The sequence below is a fragment of the Amblyomma maculatum genome, chromosome 2 (genome assembly GCF_055883805.1).
Source record: "Amblyomma maculatum isolate TAMU_Amacu chromosome 2, ASM5588380v1, whole genome shotgun sequence".
Lineage (NCBI taxonomy): Eukaryota > Metazoa > Arthropoda > Arachnida > Ixodida > Ixodidae > Amblyomma > Amblyomma maculatum.
In genome coordinates this window covers 128,299,437-128,321,354 of record NC_139345.1, presented here as the reverse complement: position 1 = coordinate 128,321,354, position 21,918 = coordinate 128,299,437, and the positions used below count along the sequence as shown (strand labels likewise).

The following is a 21,918-nucleotide window of genomic DNA, read 5'->3' as shown; positions in this document are numbered from 1 at the left end:
TCATTTAGTTCTATTGATACATAATGACCTCCTTGTTTTAAAGCCCACTGCTTAGACCACACAGACTGATATATCTCTCGTAAATGTTTGCGAATAGTTGAAAAAGAAAATTCTGTATTCTGTAAGTTAAGGGAAAAAGTAAGCGCTAACGGCGCAATTTTTTACAATACTACATTATATTAGCGCCTCGTCAATATGAACAAACTTTGGTTCCCGAAATAAACTGTCCATAATGCATGACGCCCTTATTTTTGAATCATAAAAAATACGTAGATGGAAAGCGAAGCATGTAAATATTCTTGGCTTTTCTGCAGAATGGTATGCAATGAAGAGTTAATTAGACCAAATCTCGGAAGTTTAGAGACAAAATGATTTCTTAATTTGTACATATTTTGCTTGTGCGCAGGAGGCTTCTGAGTGGCTGTCAAAAGTAGAAAACGAGTGTGGCGAAAAGTTTCGGGAGTTCATCAAGAAGCATGGTCATCGAGCAGTGAAAGAGGTATTACTGCATTGCTTGGTTACTACGGTATACTGCTAGCAGCGGAGAGGCTTGGCTTGAGGCGCCCAAGTTGCTTCCAGAGTCGCTGCATTTTCACTGTGTTCATTGTGTCTCTGTATTAAGAGAGCCATTCGCTTTCCTGTATGTTATCCCCCCGTAGTTATTTCTATCAGCCATATGTAGCTCGCACAAAAAACCCTTCCATATAGTTGACAATTCGCATGGACAGAACAGGCAATGCAAAAAGAGGATGACTGATGGTGTCTAAAGGTAACAAATTGGATTCCAAGGGAAGGAAAGAGTAGCAGGGGGCGGCAAAGTCAGGTGGGCGGATGAGGCTAAGAAGCTTACAGCGGTCAAGGTAATGTCGCTAACACAGAACCGAATAAATTGGAGAAATATAGGAGAAGTCCTCGCCCTGCAGCGGCTATAGTCCGGCTGGTGATGATTATAGCTGACAACTGGCCCGGTTGCAGGTGTGTTGATATGTTTCTAGTGGTAAAATATGGAGCGGCTGCATGGAGAGGATATCTTTCATATGGTTTAGGTTGGTGTCAAGGGCGTTGCAGTAGCGTGAGAGAAAGGTGAGTGCGAATTTTGCTCGAAGTCGAAACCTGACTCATGTGCTTTTAATCGGTATGAGTTTAATCGGAACGAATTTTATTTTTAATTGGTACGACTGAACTAATAGAGCCTGCCATATCGTTTGGTTCGCGCATACCTAAATGTACCACTTCATTTAAGCTTTCTTCATGAGGCCTCCAAATGTGACTTCTTGACATTAGCTTTCGGACACTGTTTCCTAAAAGTTTGGAGGTGTGGGTTCTTTTCGTGCATGTTTGCTGAAACAGCGCCAAGTGGTTCTTTTTTCCCGGGCATCACAGCTACAGAAAATGGAGAAAAAAAAAACTTAAAACAACCTTGCAATGAAAATTAGGTACGCTTTAAAAATTTCACAACTGTAGAGAAAAAATCTCAGGTGCTTTATAAAGTTCTCGTGACTGGAGTGATTTAGAACATGAAGGCAACGAAATACGACAGAGTTGCTATATGGCTTGTTTATTGTCTTTGTTTTGTGCTCAGTAGCATTTTCCAGGTAAGAACGCTTTCATTAAGTGGCTAAGGCGCAAGCCGTTCACTGTATGGCATGGCGCGCAGTGTTACATTGGTGAGAAAATATTCCAAATTACAATGTCACAGTTTTTGCATTTTTAACAATTCTTGAATAACGACGAAAAACAAACTTGGCACTTTTTTTGCGAGACGGGTACACGCAAGCTAAATATTTTGGCATACTAAACAACGACATTGTTATGCAAACGAAAAGCAGACACTGCTATTCATTGTACGACAAGGATCATTGAAACGTCAGATACGTTAATGACGGAATGAATCCATACCTTTGCAACGAAAGCTCTTTACAAGAGTTCTGTTGTATACTTGGTGATATAAAATCTAGAATCGACCAAGCATACGATCATCATTGGTCTGTAGACCTATTACATTTTGCTTTGCCCTTAAAAATTGGTAAATCCTAAAAGTGCCAACTCGCTCTTATTTATGTCTTTTCTTCCAGTTCGATGTGTACACGAAACCGTGGTGCTTGGATCCTTCGTCACTGGTGAAATCGTTAAAGGTAATTTGTGCGAATGTTTTTTTCTTAGAAATAAACAGCACTGGGAAAACGTTAAACCGCTATTCAGAGGTAAAAAAACAAACCTTCCCAGCCCTCCAGGCAGAAGACTTGCATGACACTTTCTAGTTGCGTTTTACCTAGAGAGGTCGCAAGAAAAGAACATAGAATTGAAGAGTTGACTAAAATGTATTTTCGCTTAGCATGTACTTGAGGTACATAAATAGCTCGTGGCCATACTATTTTCCCTTTCGTGGCGCGAAAAATAAGAAAGAAGACCATAGGTACTCACAACAAACTTACGCAAAAGCCGCACACTTGAATGACAATTACACAACTTGTAATGCGAAAAATAAAAATTTGCTGTAATGCAAACAGCTGCTCAGAAAAAGATGCAGCGTGTACGCGAGTTGAACGCCCTTCGGGTGCGCCTCTGTGGATTTGTTTCTAGCAATATTAGGCTTTACAAAATATTTTGCCTGTTACTAGTATCAGGACGGCAACAAGACAAACACGTGTTGCCCAGGAACCTTCGTATTAATAGCTAGTGCCATAAAACTGCTAGACACAAAGTATGTTACCTAAATAACAATTATGCACTGCTTGATAGGGACTCCCAGTGGTCGACAACGTCTCGGTCGGTGTAGCACCCTAGGCAATTTGCGCCTGTGTAACATCTGTTGGGTTCATTTTACTACGTGTTATTTCAAATGGCTCTAAGAAAAAGCGTAAACGTAAACTTGTTCCTTCCCGCAGGCCGCTGCAAGTGCTCCACAAGTTGAGAAGAAATCGGAATTTGCTGCTTGGGACGTTTCAAAACTTCCATTCAAGCTATCATTTATTCAAAGGTAGGTTACTATTATTTCATAGTATGAGCCTTCCCGTGTAACGTACTTTTTCCGTTTTTGTTTTCATGTTTTGTTCACCATTTTCACTGTGATTTGTACGGCTTGTTTTGATGCCGGTGTGCTTGTACTCAGTTTTGTTTTTTTACTGCCTTGAGCTTTATCATATATATTTTTTTCATTCGGTGAAACTTGCATACATTTTTGTCATGTAGGCTTTGCGTCGCTCTATTACCTGAAAACGGGGCGCAATGCCTTTCTCAAGCCTTTTAGGCTTTTTGCTTCCCCCCTCAACATCATGCCTGTTCAGTGGACATTGATGATGAAATAAAAATTGACTTTGACTTTGATGCTGAGAACCATTCCGTAAAAAACAGGTCCCGTAAACCTCTTCACTCCAAGGAAGCGCATCATACTGTAACAACTCAACTCTGTAATGTAATAATAATAATCATATTCATAATCATCATAATCTTTATTACCATCTTCGGTTTTCGTTGGGAGGTACACGTATATGAATTATCCGTATTAAAGAAGGAGGTCCCGAAGTATACACTCTCCGTGGGACCTTCCTATGACAAAATGTATAAATTCCTGGGACGTTTCTTTAACGTTCCCAGAGCACGCGCGCCTCCATCTAAGCGCAATGCTGCGAGGCTTACTAGGCAGTAATTTAGAGAAGAAAATACAGGTGTGTCAAGAAAAACGTATAGTACAATGCTAACGAGAAAGAGTATGGAAAAGTCTAAATATTCAAGAACTCAAAAAAAAAAATTAATAATTGCAGAAGTCTGAGAATACAATGTACAGAAAAACGAATGATGTGAGCATAGAAACTGCTTTATTCAGTGGAACAAAACAGGGTTGAAAACAAGTGAGCCTTCAATGAATGATGAAATGAAAGAAAAGTACGCTGTGATATGATTTAGAATGACAGTGAATTCCAGACAGATACGCCTGAAAAGTGTACAGTTTGTATACCATAATCAGTCCTGATATGTCGGGAGTCTGTAAACGGATCATAATATTTTCACTTCAGGGCGGTTGATGTACCACAATATCGCCTCGTACGCGTTCTCTCTTTTCACTGGTGGCTGATTCCATACGATAACTGAATAAATAATGAAGAATGCCGCAGTCCCTCCCACTTCTTAAATTAGGTTCAGAATATTAGCCGGAATTAATTACATTCACTCGGATGCTCAGTGGTTATGATTCAGCGAAATAAAATTAAAGATGACACTTAGGTCTACTGACAAGTTGTAAATACGGAAGCATTAATCAGTCGTCGTGTGTTGTCTTGCCAGGTTCGTTGACAAGTTAACGCACATCTAACCCCGCACTTGTTCCCGTCATGCACGGGTAATAGTAGCGGAGCCTATGTTGAGTTACTAGTTTTTCTTGTTAGGTTAGTCAAATTTTCACGATATAGTAAGCGCCGCGGAACGAAGCTAGCAGGGCCGCATTACAATTCCTTTGTACTGCGCGTGACACGTTCGGGTTGAAGTGCCGCACACGCAGGAGCCTCAAAGAACTACGCACGCACGATGGGTTACGTTACGAGATTTAAAGGTTTACTTACAAGAGCAATGGAGACGAGAGCAACATGGAAGGCGGAAAGCGGAAAGGGCTGTCAACTGTAATTTCGGCATATTCAAGAGGCCACTGGCCTTCGCTCGATGTGCGGTATGCTGCTTCATCTTGGCTTTAGTTTGTGCGTTCGAAGTGCGTATCATATTGCCACACCGCTGACCATCTTCTGGCGCCACCAAGTGGCCGAATGGCTTGGCACGTGGCTAAGCTTCATCCTCGTCTCTCTCGAGTTTTTCGCTTGATTAAAAAGGGCTAGCTCGGTTGTTGTGCTGCTTGCTACGTGTGTTGGTGACATCTGGAAGATTTGTCGAATTTTCATTTACTTCCTGCGCTCATCTGTTACCCCTTAAGTACAGTGTTCTAGAAGGCACCCTCTCTGTTTTTATACACCCCCCTCCCCCAAATAAGCTTCAGCTCATTCCATTTGTGTGCTTGCGGAACCCTAGCCTTGCAGTTCGAGAGAAAAAAGGGCCTGCACTGGTCGCCGAAGCTCCCTCCTGTTTGGGAGCGGAAATATGCAGGACCGTATATTGCCATACCTCTCTGGGAACGTCTCCGTGACTCGAGCCAGCGGCCATACTTGGCGGGGCATCCGCTCGTTGCCTGAAAGCACAATGTCGTCGTCCCTAGTACTTAGTTGCCGCATGGGTTTTGTCCAGTGCGCGGACCTCAGCTCTAGAAGATATTGGCGCCTCCGTCGTTTCCAGAATGAATCGAATATCACGACGCGGTGCTTACATCTCCCTTGCAGTATTTTACGCGTTGATTCCGCAAAGTGGCTCCAGCTGTGGACGGCAAACTGTGAGCCGACGTCCGACAAAGAAATGAGCTTGTGTTAAGGGCGCTGACTTTTCCTAGTCCGAATGGACGTACGGAAGGGGAAGGGACTTTAGAACCACCACGACCTCTTTTAGGACTGTGCGCAGGCCATCAAAATTGAGGCAGCTTCTTTCAAGAGTTTTTCGAAGACAGGCTTTCAGGGTACGCACCATCCTTTCCCAAAAGTCGCCCCACTATGCAGCTCTCTCTACAATAAATGTCCATCATATAGTCCAGTTTTTTCGATGTAGGTGAGGACTTCTGTTCCACGCGTTGCTTGAAACATGCGAGGTCTTTTGGGGCTGTTTGGAATGTTAGAGCTTTATGTGAATACATGACTGAGCATTCCTCGGTGGGAGTAAAATCTTCTGAACGCCACGAGAAATGAGTTTCAAGTGAGGTCACCGACAACAACGCGATGGATTGCTTTGGTTACTGAGCACGTAAAAAGAGCCACATCGAAAACTAAAGGGCCGCAAAATCGACACTTGTGATCTTAAATGGGTCTGCCCATGTGACGCGGTCTCAAGGAAGGGGGAGGAGGGGGGGGGGGGGCAGGCTATGCAGTAGGGCCGCAGCATTGCTACTGACACTGAAGGCAGCGCTGGATTATGGATTTTACAGTTTGTCTTGCTCTAAGTACCCAGTAACGCTCACGAGGATGGCATAGCATGGCTCGCACTCCCGTATGCAGCAAGCGTTTGTGCTCTCGTGTCATGAGCAATGGTGCGGGCCGGTGCGCTGAGGAGAGTATAGCGGGGTGTATTGCTCCCTCTTCTTCAGCGTCATGTTGAAGTCTGCCACCAACTCTCAGTATGCCGTCAGCGTCGAGAAAAGGGTTGAGAACTAGGATGGGTGATTTCTTGTCCAGGGGAGATGGCAATTGAAGGGAGCTTATTGCTTCCAGGAAGCTTGCTTGTCATTTGTAACATTCGAAGCCAGTACTTCTCGGCCTATGCCAGCTATCTTGCTGTGAACTCTCCCCTTTGTTTCCGGAAAGGGTTTCGAGAGACATGCAGGAAGCGCTGGACCCTCACGGTTACACGAAACACTCTGGTTAAAGAACTAATGTTCTCAAAATCCAACAGTGGCTCCGGTGCACTGCAGATCATTTACTGAGCACTTACACTACGTTTTCCAGCTCTGTACAAGTGCTGCTATTAATGTTAGAGACCACCTCGGTTTGTCCTGCGTGGTTTGTCTTTGCAAGGTAATGATTTAAAACAGTGGGATCAGTCAGAGACTGAATCTCTTGCGCTCTGTTGACTACGAAAGGTTTCCACTTCAAATAAGGGCTTTTTATCCAGCTCAGGGCAACGGTCGAGTCACTCCAGCAGTGGATCGAAATAGCTCTCACGTTCAGCAGCTGCTGAAAAACGTTTTGGCCAACCGAGCTCCTATCAGGGCACCCATCATATCCAGCCGCGGCAATGCGCTTTAGCGGAGACTCCTTAGACTTAGTCATCAAAAGAGATACAGTCAAGTTCTCATCTTCATTTTTTTTGTCCGGACGTAAGCGATGGCAGCATAGGCTCTCAGGCTGGTAACACAGAAAATGTGAAGCTCAAGCTTACCATTGTCTCCTTTCAAGGCTGACGAGCGACTAATATGTGTCGAATCTCAGGAAGCTGTTGGCACCAAATGCCCAATTTCTCAGTATATCTGAAGGCAGTTTCTAATCCCTGTCCGTACCTTGCTCCAAAACGGTTTGAAACGAAATCTTCGCAGTGGGGAAAATTGGCGCAAGAAACCCAAAGGAGTCGAAAATTAGTGCTGATGCTTGAAGCAAAAACCTCGTCATACCATGCCGTGATTACAAATCATCTATCAGAATGTTCATTTCAAATACAAATTCCTCTTTATGTGGCCGCCATCAGACACCGAGAATCTTGGTCATGCTGAGCTCCGGCGGTTTGCCTCGTGCATTCTCACTTTCAAACAACATCGTCGACAGTTGTGCAGCATTCTAGTACCACTTCGCAGGTGCCTCTCCGTCTTGTAAATATGGCGCTGCGATTCTTCCCAGATGTGTTCCGCTTCCATTATGGTGTCAGCGCTTGTTACCAAATCATGAACATATAAGTCATTTTCGAAGATATCGGCTGTGGTGGGATAAATATCTTGCACTGACCCTATATGATACTTCAGAGTTGCTGCGAGCAAAATGGGGCTTGATGTTGCCCCGAAAGGCACTCTAGTCATTCGGTGCAAGTTAATAGAATAGCTCGCTCGTACCGAAGAAAACGCTAAGCGTCACGGTCACTCACCACGAGCTGCACATGAAGGAATGCCTATTCGATGCCGGAGATGACAGCGATGCTGTGAGTAGGAGCCTGACGAGAGTGTTTGAGAGGTTAGATTGAAATTTGGTCCAGCAGGGAGAACATAATTTAACGAGAGCCCACCTCGTGCGCTCGAAGAGGCGTCGTAACAACCCTCAGCTTAGTGGTCTTGCCAGTCGGCCTGACAACGCCTCGATGCGGGAGGTAATAAATACCGTATATTGCCGATTATAAGTCGACTCCGATTATAAGTCGACCCCCCAACTTGCGACCCCCTTTGGGCAAAAAAATGTATACTCCGAATTTAGGTCGACGCTGCCGCACTCTGAGGACCTAGCTCGCAAAAAAAGTATTTTAGAAGGCCGAGTCATAAAGAAAAAATTATCGTTCACGAGACATCTGTCGTCGCTTGTGAGGACACAGTCGCGATCATCTTATGAGCCACTGCTGCCGCTGGTCATCGGAAGCAGTGCCGAGATGCCGCACGTAAAGAACGCCGTAGAGACAATGTCTGTTGGTAGTCCATACCAGGTATCATTGACCAATTGAGCCACTTCGCCCAAAGAAGCTCTCTTCAGCATCTTTGGGTTTTCTTGCTGGAGCCACTCGTAGAATGCACCGATGCGGTCTTTGAATGGCTTGGTCGCTAAAGAATGGGTGTCAATCCGCACAGAATGATGACTAGGTCGCATCCCGCGTCCGGTACCGCTTTTTTCACACGGTCGGTTATGTGGCCGCAGATAGGGTCCAGGCTGACCATGCTGCAGGGCTTCAGCAGTGTCCCCGGGCGCCTGCACCACACGAGACAAAACCATTCGAGGACCATTTTATCATTAAAAAATCCCTTCTCATTCACCCGCACGATGACTTTTGGCGGGAACTTTTGCTTCGTCGGAATCGTTTTCCTCTTGAACAGAAGGAATGGTGGGAACTTGTGCCCATCTGCCGTACAGCATAGCATGACCGTGAAACGGTTTTGCATGTTGCCCATTGTCAGCACGCGGACCTGGCGCTCCCCTTTTGCGGACACGGTCCTATTGCTAGGCATATCAAACCAGAGTGGAGTCTGGTCACCGTTGCCTGTTTGACCAAGCAGGAATGAATGTGTTGCCCGCAGGTCACTCACGTAGCGCAGAAAGCTGCTTCGTTTTTCTTCGTAGGCTTTGGGCAACCGTTGGCATACAGTCGTTCGTCGCTTAGGCTTCGGCCGTTCCTCTTCATGAAATTCGTCACCCATTTCTTAGACACTTTAAACTCGGTACGCGGGATGCACATCTCCGTGACAGCGCGTGCCTTTGCTTCAATGTCATTGTAGCAAACGCTCAAGCTCTTGCTTCTCTGGTCGTGAACCCAAACTCAAACCGCCTCCTCAACGGCAGGGAATTGTCTGGACTTCGGCCCGCGAAAGGAACGGCGTGTAGCAGCACACGCAAAAAGCTTATTTCTTTGTTTTCTCCAGCCTCTCACGTACTTTTCTGAGACGTCGAACTTCCGCCCTACTTCGACGTTGTTTTCCGACTCGGCGTAGAGGATGACTTTCCGCTTGAAAGCAGCGCTGTACTGTTGTCAAGGTTGCGGCGGCATCTTGCAAGGCTTCCGTCGAGTGACACAAACCACATACACCGCTGTTAGCTGTCACGTCGGCTATTGTCCAGGCGGTGCGACGAGAAGAAATGGCGAAATGCACACAATGTTGCACAACATGCGAAAATGCTTCTCGGCTCATGTGACTGGTCGCGTGTGGTCGTTTTGGACTGAGTTGGATTTGTAGCTGTTCCATTTGTATCAAACATTGCCAGCCCGCCCGGCTTTGGCCCTTTTTCCGTGGAACGCCCACGGTTTGTCGATAACAAGTTGTTATAGCATTAAAACAACCCTTTGGTGCAAATTTCGATTAAAATTCGTTTTGTTTAAAGAAGATCCACTTTCGCATTGTGTCTGACAACTTTTATGGAATTACGAGCGCACGGGGCGTGATATTATCTGCGACTCGGTCGAAATTACTTTTGACCCCGCATATAAGCCGACTTTAAACCTCCGCATATACGTCGACCCCGATTATAAGTCGACCCCCCAACCTTTGGAAGCACATTAAAAAAAAGGTTGACTTATACGCGGCAATATACGGTAGGTTCTTTCGGAGACACCATTTTCGCCGACCTCCTCAGCGTGACCAGTAATCATGTATTCTCTCAGCGTTGGGTCGTAAGCTTGTATGTCGTTTTCGTTTCTAATGAGGTTTCTTGTTAACGACCAATGCCTCGGAGCAGTTATGGCTTTGTCGGCTAAACCAAGGAGTTCTTCCAGGCCAGGGCGACCTGATAATGGCCATCTCTATAAGTAATGTTTCCTTAGAAGCTTCTCAGAACACCGTCTTCATCTTATGTGACTTCTGTATCGGCTATTCCAAGATGCTCCTGCTCCCATTTTATCATTTTATTCGTCCTCTCGAACTGAGAAAAAAAAAATTAAGAGGGAGCCCGGACAAGCAAAAGCTTTGCCAGGCTTAAAACCAATTAAATATGAATAATAGAGAGCAAAAGCTCAAGATAAAAAAAAAACACTTTTTTAAAAGGCCAAAGAAGGTATTTAAAAAAAAAAAAACGAGGTACATATCGCAATGCGGTCCACGCTCCCAAAATGACTTCAGCTGACTGAACAGGTCGCCTTTTTGCTCGATGGTGAACAACACGCGCATGACTCCAGTCGTTGTTAGACAGGTCGTCGCTGTAAGTTTTGCCACACAAAGATGGTGTCCACCCAAAGATTGTCTCGACGGCAAGGAGATTGTTAGGGAACTTCTTGACATCTTTAGACACTGAGAAACATATTGCTTTGCAAACGTTCTCTGGCTGCCGCCGTCGAGTAGAACCTTCACCAAGGCGCGTTTTTCTCTCGATTATACCCAGACGTGTGCTGTCTCTAGAAGCTCACGAGGAGTACAGCCAGTCTGAACCACCTGCAACGATGAATGCATGATAGTCTCAGGAGGTGCAAAATCGTTTGTTTTAAGGTTGTGTCGACTTGCTAAACGACGGCTTTCATGGTGGAAGGGGCACTTATTTCTTTCGCATTAATAAGAAGAAGGTGGAGACGAAGAGCGCCTCGTCCGATGATCTGCTGGACAGCATACTGAAGAAAAAAAAAAGACTGTGCAAGAAGGTAATTTAATGCGTTGATGAAAAAAACGTGCGCAAAAAGCAACGTTACCTGCTCGTTATGCACACACCTTTTCTTGGAGTGGAGTGCTTGGTTTTTGTTTCTTTATAACTATTCCAAAATACAGTGGCATTTAGCAAACCAATTGAGCACTTTCCTTGTCCTCCAGGCTCATCTTGAAGTTTGTTATTCCAAAGGCACGGATATCCGTTGCTGCACGCGAGACGTCTAAGGTGAGCTGTAGACTTTTATTACTTGTAAGAGATTAAACGTGTTCCCGAACAATTCTTTTCGAACTGGTGGTGAAATGAATGTCAAAAATACCTTTTTTGTAACGCAGAATTCGGCTAAAGCCTTGTCTGTTTTAGTATTGCTTGCGTGTTTGTTGTAGATGTGCTGTAATGAATTTATCAATAACATTAGGCAAAACACTACGCCAGTGCACCACAAGGCCCACGTGCTCTTCGTAGTTCATCATATCAATAGAGAGCTAGACGGGGTGGAAAATCAACAGCTGCATGGCAAGAGTTTTAAAAGGGTGAAGTGAATTAGGTTGCGGATATCACGAAAGAAATTTGCATTATATTAAAAGGAAATACAAGATATCTGCTCATTTTAAGTTCCAACTCGGCCTATTAATGAGTTCAAAAGTCCAGGAAAAGGTTGCGTAGGTAAAGAAAAACGTATACTCCCTGTAGCGTATTTCCCGAGTTTTTTTTTCTCCAATTATTCCTGTCTGGCGCCGTGTCCCTGTAAGGGGACGCGAACTTTCTGCGGGCTGCTGCGAAAAAAGGCAATAAAGAACGGCGTTTTGAATGTTTGAAAACATGCGCACTGAGCCGAAAGTCTGCCTGAATGGCGCAGCAATGTGGACACGGCTACGTTCTATGGCCTTAACAGTAATTGCTTCTTGTTTTTGTGACTTTGCACTGTTAAGAATCTGCACTGGCCAAAATATTAGCATTTATTTATTGGAGGAAGGGTGCGTGCCTGTGAAATAATAGTTATCATTCTTGTGAAGAGCGTATTCAGCCTTGCATGCACTTCTGAATGTTAGCGTCCCTGTTTGGGGACAGGGCGCCTCAAACTCGCCTCTTGCGGCACTCACCTTTGCTGAGTGTTCGGCGTCACGTTCCTAATTTGTGCGCCCTGCTGTGCCAAAATGTAATAAAAGCGCCGTTTTGGATGTTTCAAAAGGCGCCAAGCTCGACAAGTCGACAAACCCTACTTTATTATGTACACTCAGTACACTCTTAGGTCCACCCATACAAAAATGGTCTATGCACTTCAATGGAAAAGTGTATGGTCTGCTATGTCTATCTATGGACTTTTATAGTCGGCTATAAAGTGCCATTGAAATATTTATAGGCAGCCATAGAAAATTCTATACCACTTTGTCTATAGCTTCTGAACCATACAAAATCTCTTTAGCTAACTATAGAAAACCGTATGTCCATGAAGCTATAGACTATTAGTCATACAGTTATCTTTAGCTGTCTATAGAAATCAGAATGACTCTAAAGCTACAGACTGCAAACCATAGAATCAGGTTTAGCAAGCTATAGATAGGTTTATGCTCCTGGAGCTATAGACTATTAGTCATTCAGTTATCTATAGCTGTCTATAGAAATTTGAACGCCTCTAAAACTATAGACTGCAAGCCATAGAATCAGTTTTAGCAAGCTATAGAAACGTTTATGCCCCTGAAGCTATAGAATATTAGTAATACGGATATCTTTAGCTGTCTATAGAAATTTGAATGCCTCTAAAGCTACAGACTACAAGCTGTATAAGCTGATTTAGCGGTTACAGAAAAGTGTATGTTCCTGAAGCTATAGACTACTAATCATAGAGTTGCATTTAGCTATCTATAGAAATGTGAATGTCTCTAAAGCTGCAGACTACAAGCTATATAAGCTGCTTAGCTGTCTATGGAACAGTGTATGCTCCTATAACTATATACTACTAGTCATACGGTTATCTTTAGCCATCTATAGAAATTTAAATGGCTCCAAAGCTAGAGACTCATAGCCATATAAGCTGCTTTACCTGGCTATACAAAAGTGTATGCACCTGAAGCTATAGACTAGTAGTCATACAGCTATCTTTAGCTGTCTATAGAAATGTCAATGCCTCTAAAGCTACAGACTGCAAATCATATAAGCTGCTTTAACTGGCTATAAAAAAGTGTATGTTCTCGAAGCTATAGACTAGTAGTCATACAGTTATCTTTAGCCGTCTATAGAAATGTCAATGCCTCTAAAGGTACAGACTAGAAGTCATATACCTTTTTTTAGATGGCTATAGAATATTGTATATACCAAAAGCTATAGACCAGTAGGCGTACACCCTTACATATATCGTACATGTATTGTCGGTTTGAATCCCTCGTGCGACTTGTACTCTAGCTTGATTAAGAGTTGTGTGCTGCATGCAACGAGAAACCGTAGGTCATCAACTACAACGCTGTACGACAAATGGATTTCGTCACAATCTTGGTATAACTGGTGGGAGCACTGTCGCCGCATGGAAGTACGCCTGCAGTGAGTACCTCAGACCCATGATGGTTTTAGTCGTGGGGATTGCTGTACAATTTTCAGTTATTTATTTATCGAATTGAAAATAAACATCCGAAGATATAGAGCTTGACACAAATGCACACACACATGCGCATGCAACAAGCACACGCACGCACATAGACACACGCGTGCGCGAATATTCTATAGCTGACCATAGAAAATGCTAAAGACTGCAAATACTTACAATAGGACACCAGAATTAGTCCATAGGTTATAGGTTATAGACTTATATAGAAGGCTATAGCTTTTTGGGCCAAATGTCTATAGCCGACAATACACGGCATTTTCTATAGCTGGCCATAAACGTTTGTATGCGACCACAGAAAATGCTAAAGACTGTAGTACATAGGGTGCCATAAGTTTATAGAATAGGTTAGACTTCTATAGAATAGACAATATAAAAACAAAGACTGCCATAGGAACTGCTATAGCTTTCTGGGCCAAATATCTGTAGCTGACCATACAAAGGATTTTATATAGCTGATCATAAAAGTTTACACCTGACCACAAAAAATGCTAAACACTGCAGTAAATAGGAAGCCATAAGTCCACAGAACATGTTGAAGACTTTTATAGAACAGACTATAGAAAAAGCTAAAGACAGCCATAGAAGCAGCTATAGATATTTGGGCCAAATTTCTATAGCCAACCATGCAAAGGATTTCTATAGCTGACCATAGGAAATTTTTGTATGGGAAGAACCAGAAACTGGCAGGTGAGGATAATTTCTCATTTTTTATTTTTATCTTTTGCCTTTTGCAACAGCTGGATAGAATACTTTCGAGACGCAAGTGCTGAGAAGGTTGCACAGAAAAGTAGTTTGGTCATGACGGCCTTCCAAACTGAATTTGCGAACAGCCTAATCGCGCTATGCAGAATACCTCACAATAGCGCTGTCGGCCAAGTAGTGAGTACCCAGAGCCTGTTGCGATGAAAGCCAGATCGCATTTCCTACTGATAGCTACCATACGTAAGACGGCTACCCACTGACTGAATCATGTTAACACACCGAACTCACATCACTGCCGCCATGAAGGATGCACAGCGAAATGTCAGAATCGCTGCCAAAAGTGCCGCATCGTTTTGTGCATGTCTGCTGAGATGGATTGCTTTTAGTTTTTTCACAGTAAGTATAATGCGAAGTGAACGATTTAATTAAGAAATCAAGCAATATTTCGTTAACCATCATTTGTTCCCGATATCTTGCAGCGGACACTGCCGAACTTTCCGCTAGTAGCATGCACAACCTTTTCTGTATTGCGACGCCCTGTCTTCGAAAGCGGACAATGCAAAATATTTTTGAAAAATTTAATTTTTTTTTCAATTTCTTCATTACACACCCTTTGAAGCGTGGAGAACCAAAAATGGTCCTCATTATCGTATCGCAAAGAATTTTTAGCGCCTGAAGAGGTTAATATGCTGAATTTAGACCAGAAGCAAGCCTGTAAATTCATGCCAATATTTACATATTTGGTGAAAAGTCCTAAGGCCAGAGGGTCTGTTTTCGATCCTTCAAGCGTGGCTTTGACGGTACCTTTAGCCTCATAATTCTTGAAGTGTGACAATGAATGTCTTTATCATTTGCATTTTTGCCGACCTCGTGATCCCTGTTTACATGGATCCGACTGCGGGGGTTTATTTGAGGAGACGAGTTGAGTGGGTTTATTTCAACTCGACCTGTCGAGCGGCGATTAGGCAGCGCCTCGCGTCAAGACGAAGAATTATCAAATGGCATCAGATCCGGGTTTCCTCCTCAACGCATCCCTGACGCTTTTAATGCTGTTCTCCACTCTTGCTCGACTCAACTGCGTTTACAGGCTTCTTACAGGAGGGTCGAGTCGAGCTAACCTCGAGCCCCCTGCGCTGGAGTTTACTCGACACTACTGGACAGCATTTACATGAACCCGTAACCAATTTTCGGCCCGATAAGTAAACGCAACTCGCTCCTTTGGGGTCTAGTAAACGCTGTTATAGGTGCCGTAAGTGTCCCACTGCATGGCTTGAAGGAAAGTGTATGGACTAGATTGTACGTGACGCGTACGCACTGCATGCCTCGACAAAACCATCCAAAACTTGAAAGTCTGCGCGCTTCTTATGTGACGTCACGCATCTTAACCCAGCCACCATTCCCATGCGACCTTGAGTGAAAGCTGGAGGACAGCAATGTTTGAGTGACGCGAGGCGCAGTAACATTTCTGCGCCTCGAACATAGTTGCAGTGCCTTAAAGTGAAAGCAGCGCTGGATATGAGAATTTTTTCGCGTCTAATATTGGGAGCATTAGAAATATGTATCGCAGAGGTGGCACGTACCACATGCACAGTTAAAGCTTCAGGCTTCAGGTAAGGAAAAGACAGAGATAAGAAAGGAACAGTATGCACAAGACTTTATTTGAATATTTGCAAATTATTTACATACTTACAAATGCGCGCCAGACATTCGTTCGCGTGTGCATTGCCTCAGACAATTCAGCTGTAAAGGTTTCAGCTTGCCCTTCGGTGCATTTGCTGCCCTCATGCCGGATCCCGGGCTGTCGACCTTTATTTGTGTATGGACAACATGCTAGCATTTGCGCGCAAGATGTTGCTCAGCACCGTGTCAGGCTTACGACCATACCTGCAAATATCGGCATCCTTATTTGTAAAGCAGGTGTTTAGTCATGGAAACAAGCAAGCCTCAATGGTTACCTGCGGTATTTATTCTTGTGAAGTGGTCTTTTTTAATACCCGTAGTGCGCAGAAAACAACGTTGACTTTAACAGGCTGTGGGGATATCAGAGAGCCTCTGGTTAAGTTTGTTATCAGAAAATTTCACTCACGTTCCACTTATTTGATCCTCGATATTAGCACATGCTTTGCACCACAGCTACTTCAAGGTTGCATCGGCACAGAATATTGCTACATATACAAAGTGCCCCTTACTTTTCAAGTCGGTATCTGTTAAATTAATTCTTCAGCAAGGCTTTCTGCTTAAGCTGCTATCACAGATGTCTTGCAGAGTGCTTGCGTCTCACAATCTCAGGAAGTCTGGTCTTTTGTTTCAGAATCGAATACTGTTGTATGAACAAATTATGATTTGATATAGACAACAGATTTTTCCGGCTCTCAAACCTCATGAAACCTGGGCTCTAAGCTGGAATTTTAGGAGCTAGTAATGTTTAGTGCTACTATGCGCATTTTATCATACGCATTCATATCACTGACATTTTATCTATTACGCCAATAAAACAAATTCCATGGCCTATATAATATACTAAGCCTAATTCGCCAAACGTTAAGCTTACTAAATTTAGTCGAAACGGTAGATCAAAAGGAAATGCAATGATCTGTAGATCTGTCATCATACTGATTTTGAAAGTATGCATCAGCGCTTTTAAATACACATGACATAAACGACAAAACTGTAGTAAGTACAACAAACTTAATGCATTCGATATCTCAGGAACAAAATCATGTATGTAAGAGAAAAAAATCATAATTACTCATAACAAGTCAGCGTCAGTTCCACACCACCATGAATTTTACCACTATCCTTGTCTAAAGTGTTGCCATCATCATCATCATCAGCCCGATTATACCCACTGCAGGGCGAAGGCCTCTCCCATATTTCTCCACTTAACCCGGTTCTGTGCTAGCTGCATACATTTGACCCCTGCGAACTTCTTAATCTCATCCGCCCACCTAACTTTCTGCCGCCCCCTGCTACGCTTTCCTTCCCTTGGAATCCAGTTTGTTACCCTTAGCGACCATCGGTTATCCTCTCTTCGCACTACATGCCCTGAGCATGTCCATTTCTTCTTCTTAATGTTTACTAGAATGTCAGTAACTTGAGTTATTTCTCTGACCCACTCTGCACGCTTTCTATCTCTTAATGTTACCCCTACCATTTTTCGTTCCACAGCCCTCTGGGTTGTCCTAAACTTAAGTAGAACTGTCTTGGTTAGCCTCCTCGTTTCAGCCCCATAGGTGAGTACAGGTAAGATGCAACTGTTGTATACTTTCCTCTTGAGCGATACCGGTAAGCTGCTAGTCATAATCTGCGAGTGCTTGCCAAATACGCTCCATCCCAATCTTATTCTTCTTGTTATTTCCTTTGCGTGGTCCGGATCTGCGGTTACTGCCTGTCCTAAGTAGACATATTCGCCTACTACTTCCAGTATTTCGCTACCTAATGTAAACTGCTGTTCCGTCCCGTGGCTTTTGAACATTACCTTAATCTTCTGCATATTGATTTTCAAGCCTACCTTTCTACTTTTCCTGTCTAGGTCATCAATTATTATTTGCAGTTCATCCCCCGAGTTGCTTAGCAAGGCAACGTCATCAGCAAATCGCAGATTATTGAGGTATTCTCCATCTACCCTTATCCCTAACTTCTCCCATTCCAAGTCTCTGAATACTTCCTCTAAACAAGCTGTGAATAGTACTGGGGAGATTGTGTCTCCTTGCCTAACACCTTTCTTTATGGGAATTTTGTTACTTTCTTTATGCAGAACTATGGTGGCTGTGCAGCCACTATACCGGGTGTCCCAGCTAACTTGAACCAAGGGATACAAAATATTACATTTGAGGTAGGTCAGTGAAACCAATTGCATTCAACTGCCAGCCCCCTTGCGCACTACAGGCAATTTTTTGTTTTGCAATGACTTAATTAGCTAATTATGTTAATTTTTCTAATTTAATAAATATCGTCTTTAGACCAAACATGTGAATTGGAAACTTGTAGAGCACCTTAAGAAACCCCCATTCGATTAATTGCGATAAAGAGAGTCTCACGTGTATCTTTATTTCTGGGCTCAAAAGAAAGCCCGCGAAATACAAATAATACCACGTGACTAGCGCATTTGTGCGCCGCGATTGTGGTGCTCTCAGTCGTGGTTTAAGCGAACGAAATTAGCGGCAGCCGTGTCTCGGCCCCGTTAAAGCGGCAGGCCGATAAGCCTGCAATGGCTTCTTCGCCCGCGTCAGACAGCCGGCCCACGTGACGGTGCAAGTAGTGGCGAGAGCGGCGAGATGACACCACGAAGATTCTAACAAGGCCTGCTTCTCTCCCATCAGCGAACGTTACGACAAACGGATGAGCGATACGGTATCAGCCACTGAATCTGCGCATACAGGGGCGAGAGAACATCATGTTACTCGACTAAAATAAGCGCTGCATCTTCATTAGCCGGTTCCTTATCGTCATCCGCTTGTAGTGATGTAGGCTGCTGCGGTGAGTAGGCCTGGTCAAGATCGCGGTGGCGACGGGCGAGCTCGAGCTCGCTCCAACCATCGCCAACATTTCTGCCTGCCGCTGCAACCAGACAATCGGGTCACGACCGCAGCTGATTTCGTTCGCTCAAACCACGACTGAGAGCACCACAATCGCGGCGCTCAAATGCGCTAGTCACGTGGTATTATTTGTATTTCGCGGGCTTTCTTTTGAGCCCGGAAAAAAAGATACGCGTGAGACTTTCTTTATCGAAATTAATGGAATGGGGGTTTCTAAAGGTGCTCTACAAGTTTCCGATTCACATGTTTGGTCTAAAGTCGATATTTATTAAATTAGAAAAATTAACATAATTAGCCAATTAAGTAATTGCGAAACAAAAAATTGCCTGTAGTGCGCAAGCAGGCTGGTAGTTGTATGCAATTGATTTCACTGACCTACCTCAGATATATTATTTTGTAACCCGTGGTTCAAGTTAGCTGGGACACCCGGTATATATCTTCCAGCACTTTCACGTACCGCTCGTCTACCCCTTGATTTCGCAATGCCTGCATCACCGCTGAGGTTTCAACTGAGTCAAATGCTTTTTCGTAATCTATGAATGCTATGTATAAGGGCTGGTTATATTCCGAGCATTTTTCTATCACCTGATTGATGGTATGGATATGATCGATAGTAGAGTACCGTTTCCGAAACCCTGCTTGATCCTTTGCTTGATTGCAGTCTAAGGTTGTCCTGATTCTATTAGCGATTACCTTAGTAAATGCCTTATACGTAACAGACAGTAAGCTGATTGGTTTGTAATTTTTAAGGTAGTTAGAGTCCCCTTTCTTGTGAATGAGAATAATGTTTGCATTCTTCCATGGTTCCGCTACCGTCGATGACACCAGGCACTGCGTATACAGGGTGGCCAGTTTTTCTAGCACGATATCCCCGCCGTCCTTCAGCAAATCTGTAGTTATCTGATCCTCTCCAGCTGATTTCTCCCTTTTCATAGTTTCTAGTGCTTTCTTGACCTCGTCCTTCGTCACTGGTGGAACGTCTGACTGTTTTTCCCTACCGCCAATCTCATTACGGTCCTGACTACTTTGGCTACTGTAGAGATCTGTATAGAACTCCTCGGGTACTTTGACTATCTTTTCCATATTAGTGATGACGTTGCCCGCATTGTCCCTTATCGCATACATCTGGTTTTTGCCTATGCCCAATTTCATCTTTACCGCTTTAAGGCTTCCCCCGTTCTTTACAGCATGCTCAATTTTCTCCATGTTATACTTCCTTATATCGGCCACCTTGCGCTTATTGATTAGCTTTGATATCTCGGCCAATTCGATCTGGTCTGTTGGATTGGAAGCTTTCATACTCTGGCGTTTCTTAATCAAATCTTTCGTCTCCTTAGACAGCTTGCCGGTATCCTCTCTAACTATCCTACCGCCTACTTCTACCGCGCACTCAGTAATGATATCTCTGAAATTATTGTTCTTTGCCTCTAGGGTAATGTCGCCATCCTCAGTTAGAGCTGAAAACCTATTCTGTAGCGATATCCTGAACTCTTCTGCCCTCCCCCTCACCGCTAATTCGTTGATGGGTTTCTTTCTTACTAATCTGTTGCGTTCCTTCTTCAGATTTAGGCTAATTCGGGACCTCACCATCCTGTGGTCACTGCATCGCACTTTCCCGATTACCTCTACATCTTGCATAATGGCGGGGGTTGAACACATTATGAAGTCGATTTCATTTTTAGTCTCCCCGTTAGGACTTTTTCATATATGGTAGTGTTGCCATATATGATTAGAAATTGTTACTTTTCAACTATTGCTTTGATTTGCAACAACTACATGCGTTGGGATCTCGCAGAGGGCAGATGTACACATCGTCGCAACGAACAGTAAGCTCCCACTTAATGCTACGGGCCTCATTCGGGAAGGAAAGCACGCGCCATTTTGGCCCGTTGTCAGAGTTACCTTTGCAGTTCGGAACGTAGCACCGACACATGGCTTTTACACTTGGCGGAGGCCACGCACAAATTCAAACTATAAAATCGCAAAGTGTTTTACAGACGAAATTCACAAACGCAAGAGCAATAAAACGCATTACCACGTGCTGATGCATCCTGAAACACTAGGGGAGACATATCAGTGCCCTTGGATCACGGAGGGGCCGAGGGTCAAAGTGGGCTGTCGTCACAGCGTTGGAGACGGAAAGATAACAGGCCTTATATATTTTAAATGACTCTGGCCTCGTCCGCTATGTAAGAGTCAAGAAATGAAGGGGCCATAAACAATGCTGTGGAGATGCTCATTTTACTTCTTGCCTTGAGACTTGCATACCTTCCTCGCAGTCTGCCATAGTGCGTGTCATCCACCAGCTGCGGCTGGTGAGCCACGAGCTGGCGCGGCGCATGGTACGAGAAGGCAGGCTCCCTTCGGTCGAGCTTCTCTTCTTCCTGACCTACGAAGAGATTGGCCTACTTCTGCGCACCAGAGCCCCTGAGCTCGTTCTCAAGTGAGCAATCCTTTTGGGTCTTCTTCCAACAGCAGTCGCATAAGATTCTCCGGAAACTGGGGGAGCACTAAGCAGAAATGCTGTTTTGCCGTATGAATTTATCGCCAGGTTCTGAAAAAGAAAGTAACATTTTTCTGATAGCAAAGACTCCATACCCTACGGATATGCCAAAAACAGTTTGTAAGCACTCTAACTCCGGCTTTACGGGTATGACATGGCAGCGTCTTTCCACGCGGATCCTCGTGGGTCCGTACTCACGGGACGGTTGTGTGTTGCTCAGTGAACTGATTGTTTTGTCACCAGCCACAGCCTATTGATCATTGCTTTTGTTTGTCGTTGTGTGATGTTCAAGTGTTTTTGGGGAGATTCTTTAACGAATTCAGACCAAACTTTGAGATTACACCCTATGCCTTGATATTTTCGACCACAACGGAAAGTTCCAGGGTTCTATGCGATCTTATTGATGGCACCGTTTAATTAGTGCAATATGCGTTACACTCGAAACATCCACAAGGCTCCTGATATGATTATGTATTGCGGGTTTGCGGAATGCGACCAGTGTGTTTTGTTTTTACGGCGAAGCAATGAAAAACAGTGCCGGAATCGCCTTAGGACAGCGTGTCTGAATAGCGATGCAAAGATACCGGTTTCGAATCTCAGCTCACTCCCCTTAAATATTCATTCAAATGCAAACCATTTAGCTTAGATTCCGTCATCCCTCAAGTGACGACAATCCTGTCGAGCAATCAGTTTTCAATTAAAAACGACAACGGCTTCTAGCGCTATTTGGTTGCGGAC

General features: G+C 44.1%; 1 protein-coding gene across 1 annotated transcript in view; it reads left to right on the top strand.

The window, feature by feature from the left end:
• LOC146199795 (uncharacterized) overlaps nt 1-21,918 on the top strand; it is a 98,280-nt gene that overhangs the window by 50,591 nt on the left and 25,771 nt on the right. The window contains exons 29-33 of the mRNA XM_084592199.1: nt 407-499; nt 2,076-2,135; nt 2,889-2,980; nt 11,000-11,063; nt 20,957-21,120. Of these exons, the coding sequence (XP_084448325.1) occupies nt 407-499; nt 2,076-2,135; nt 2,889-2,980; nt 11,000-11,063; nt 20,957-21,120 (473 nt within the window). The remainder of the gene's footprint in view (nt 1-406; nt 500-2,075; nt 2,136-2,888; nt 2,981-10,999; nt 11,064-20,956; nt 21,121-21,918) is intronic.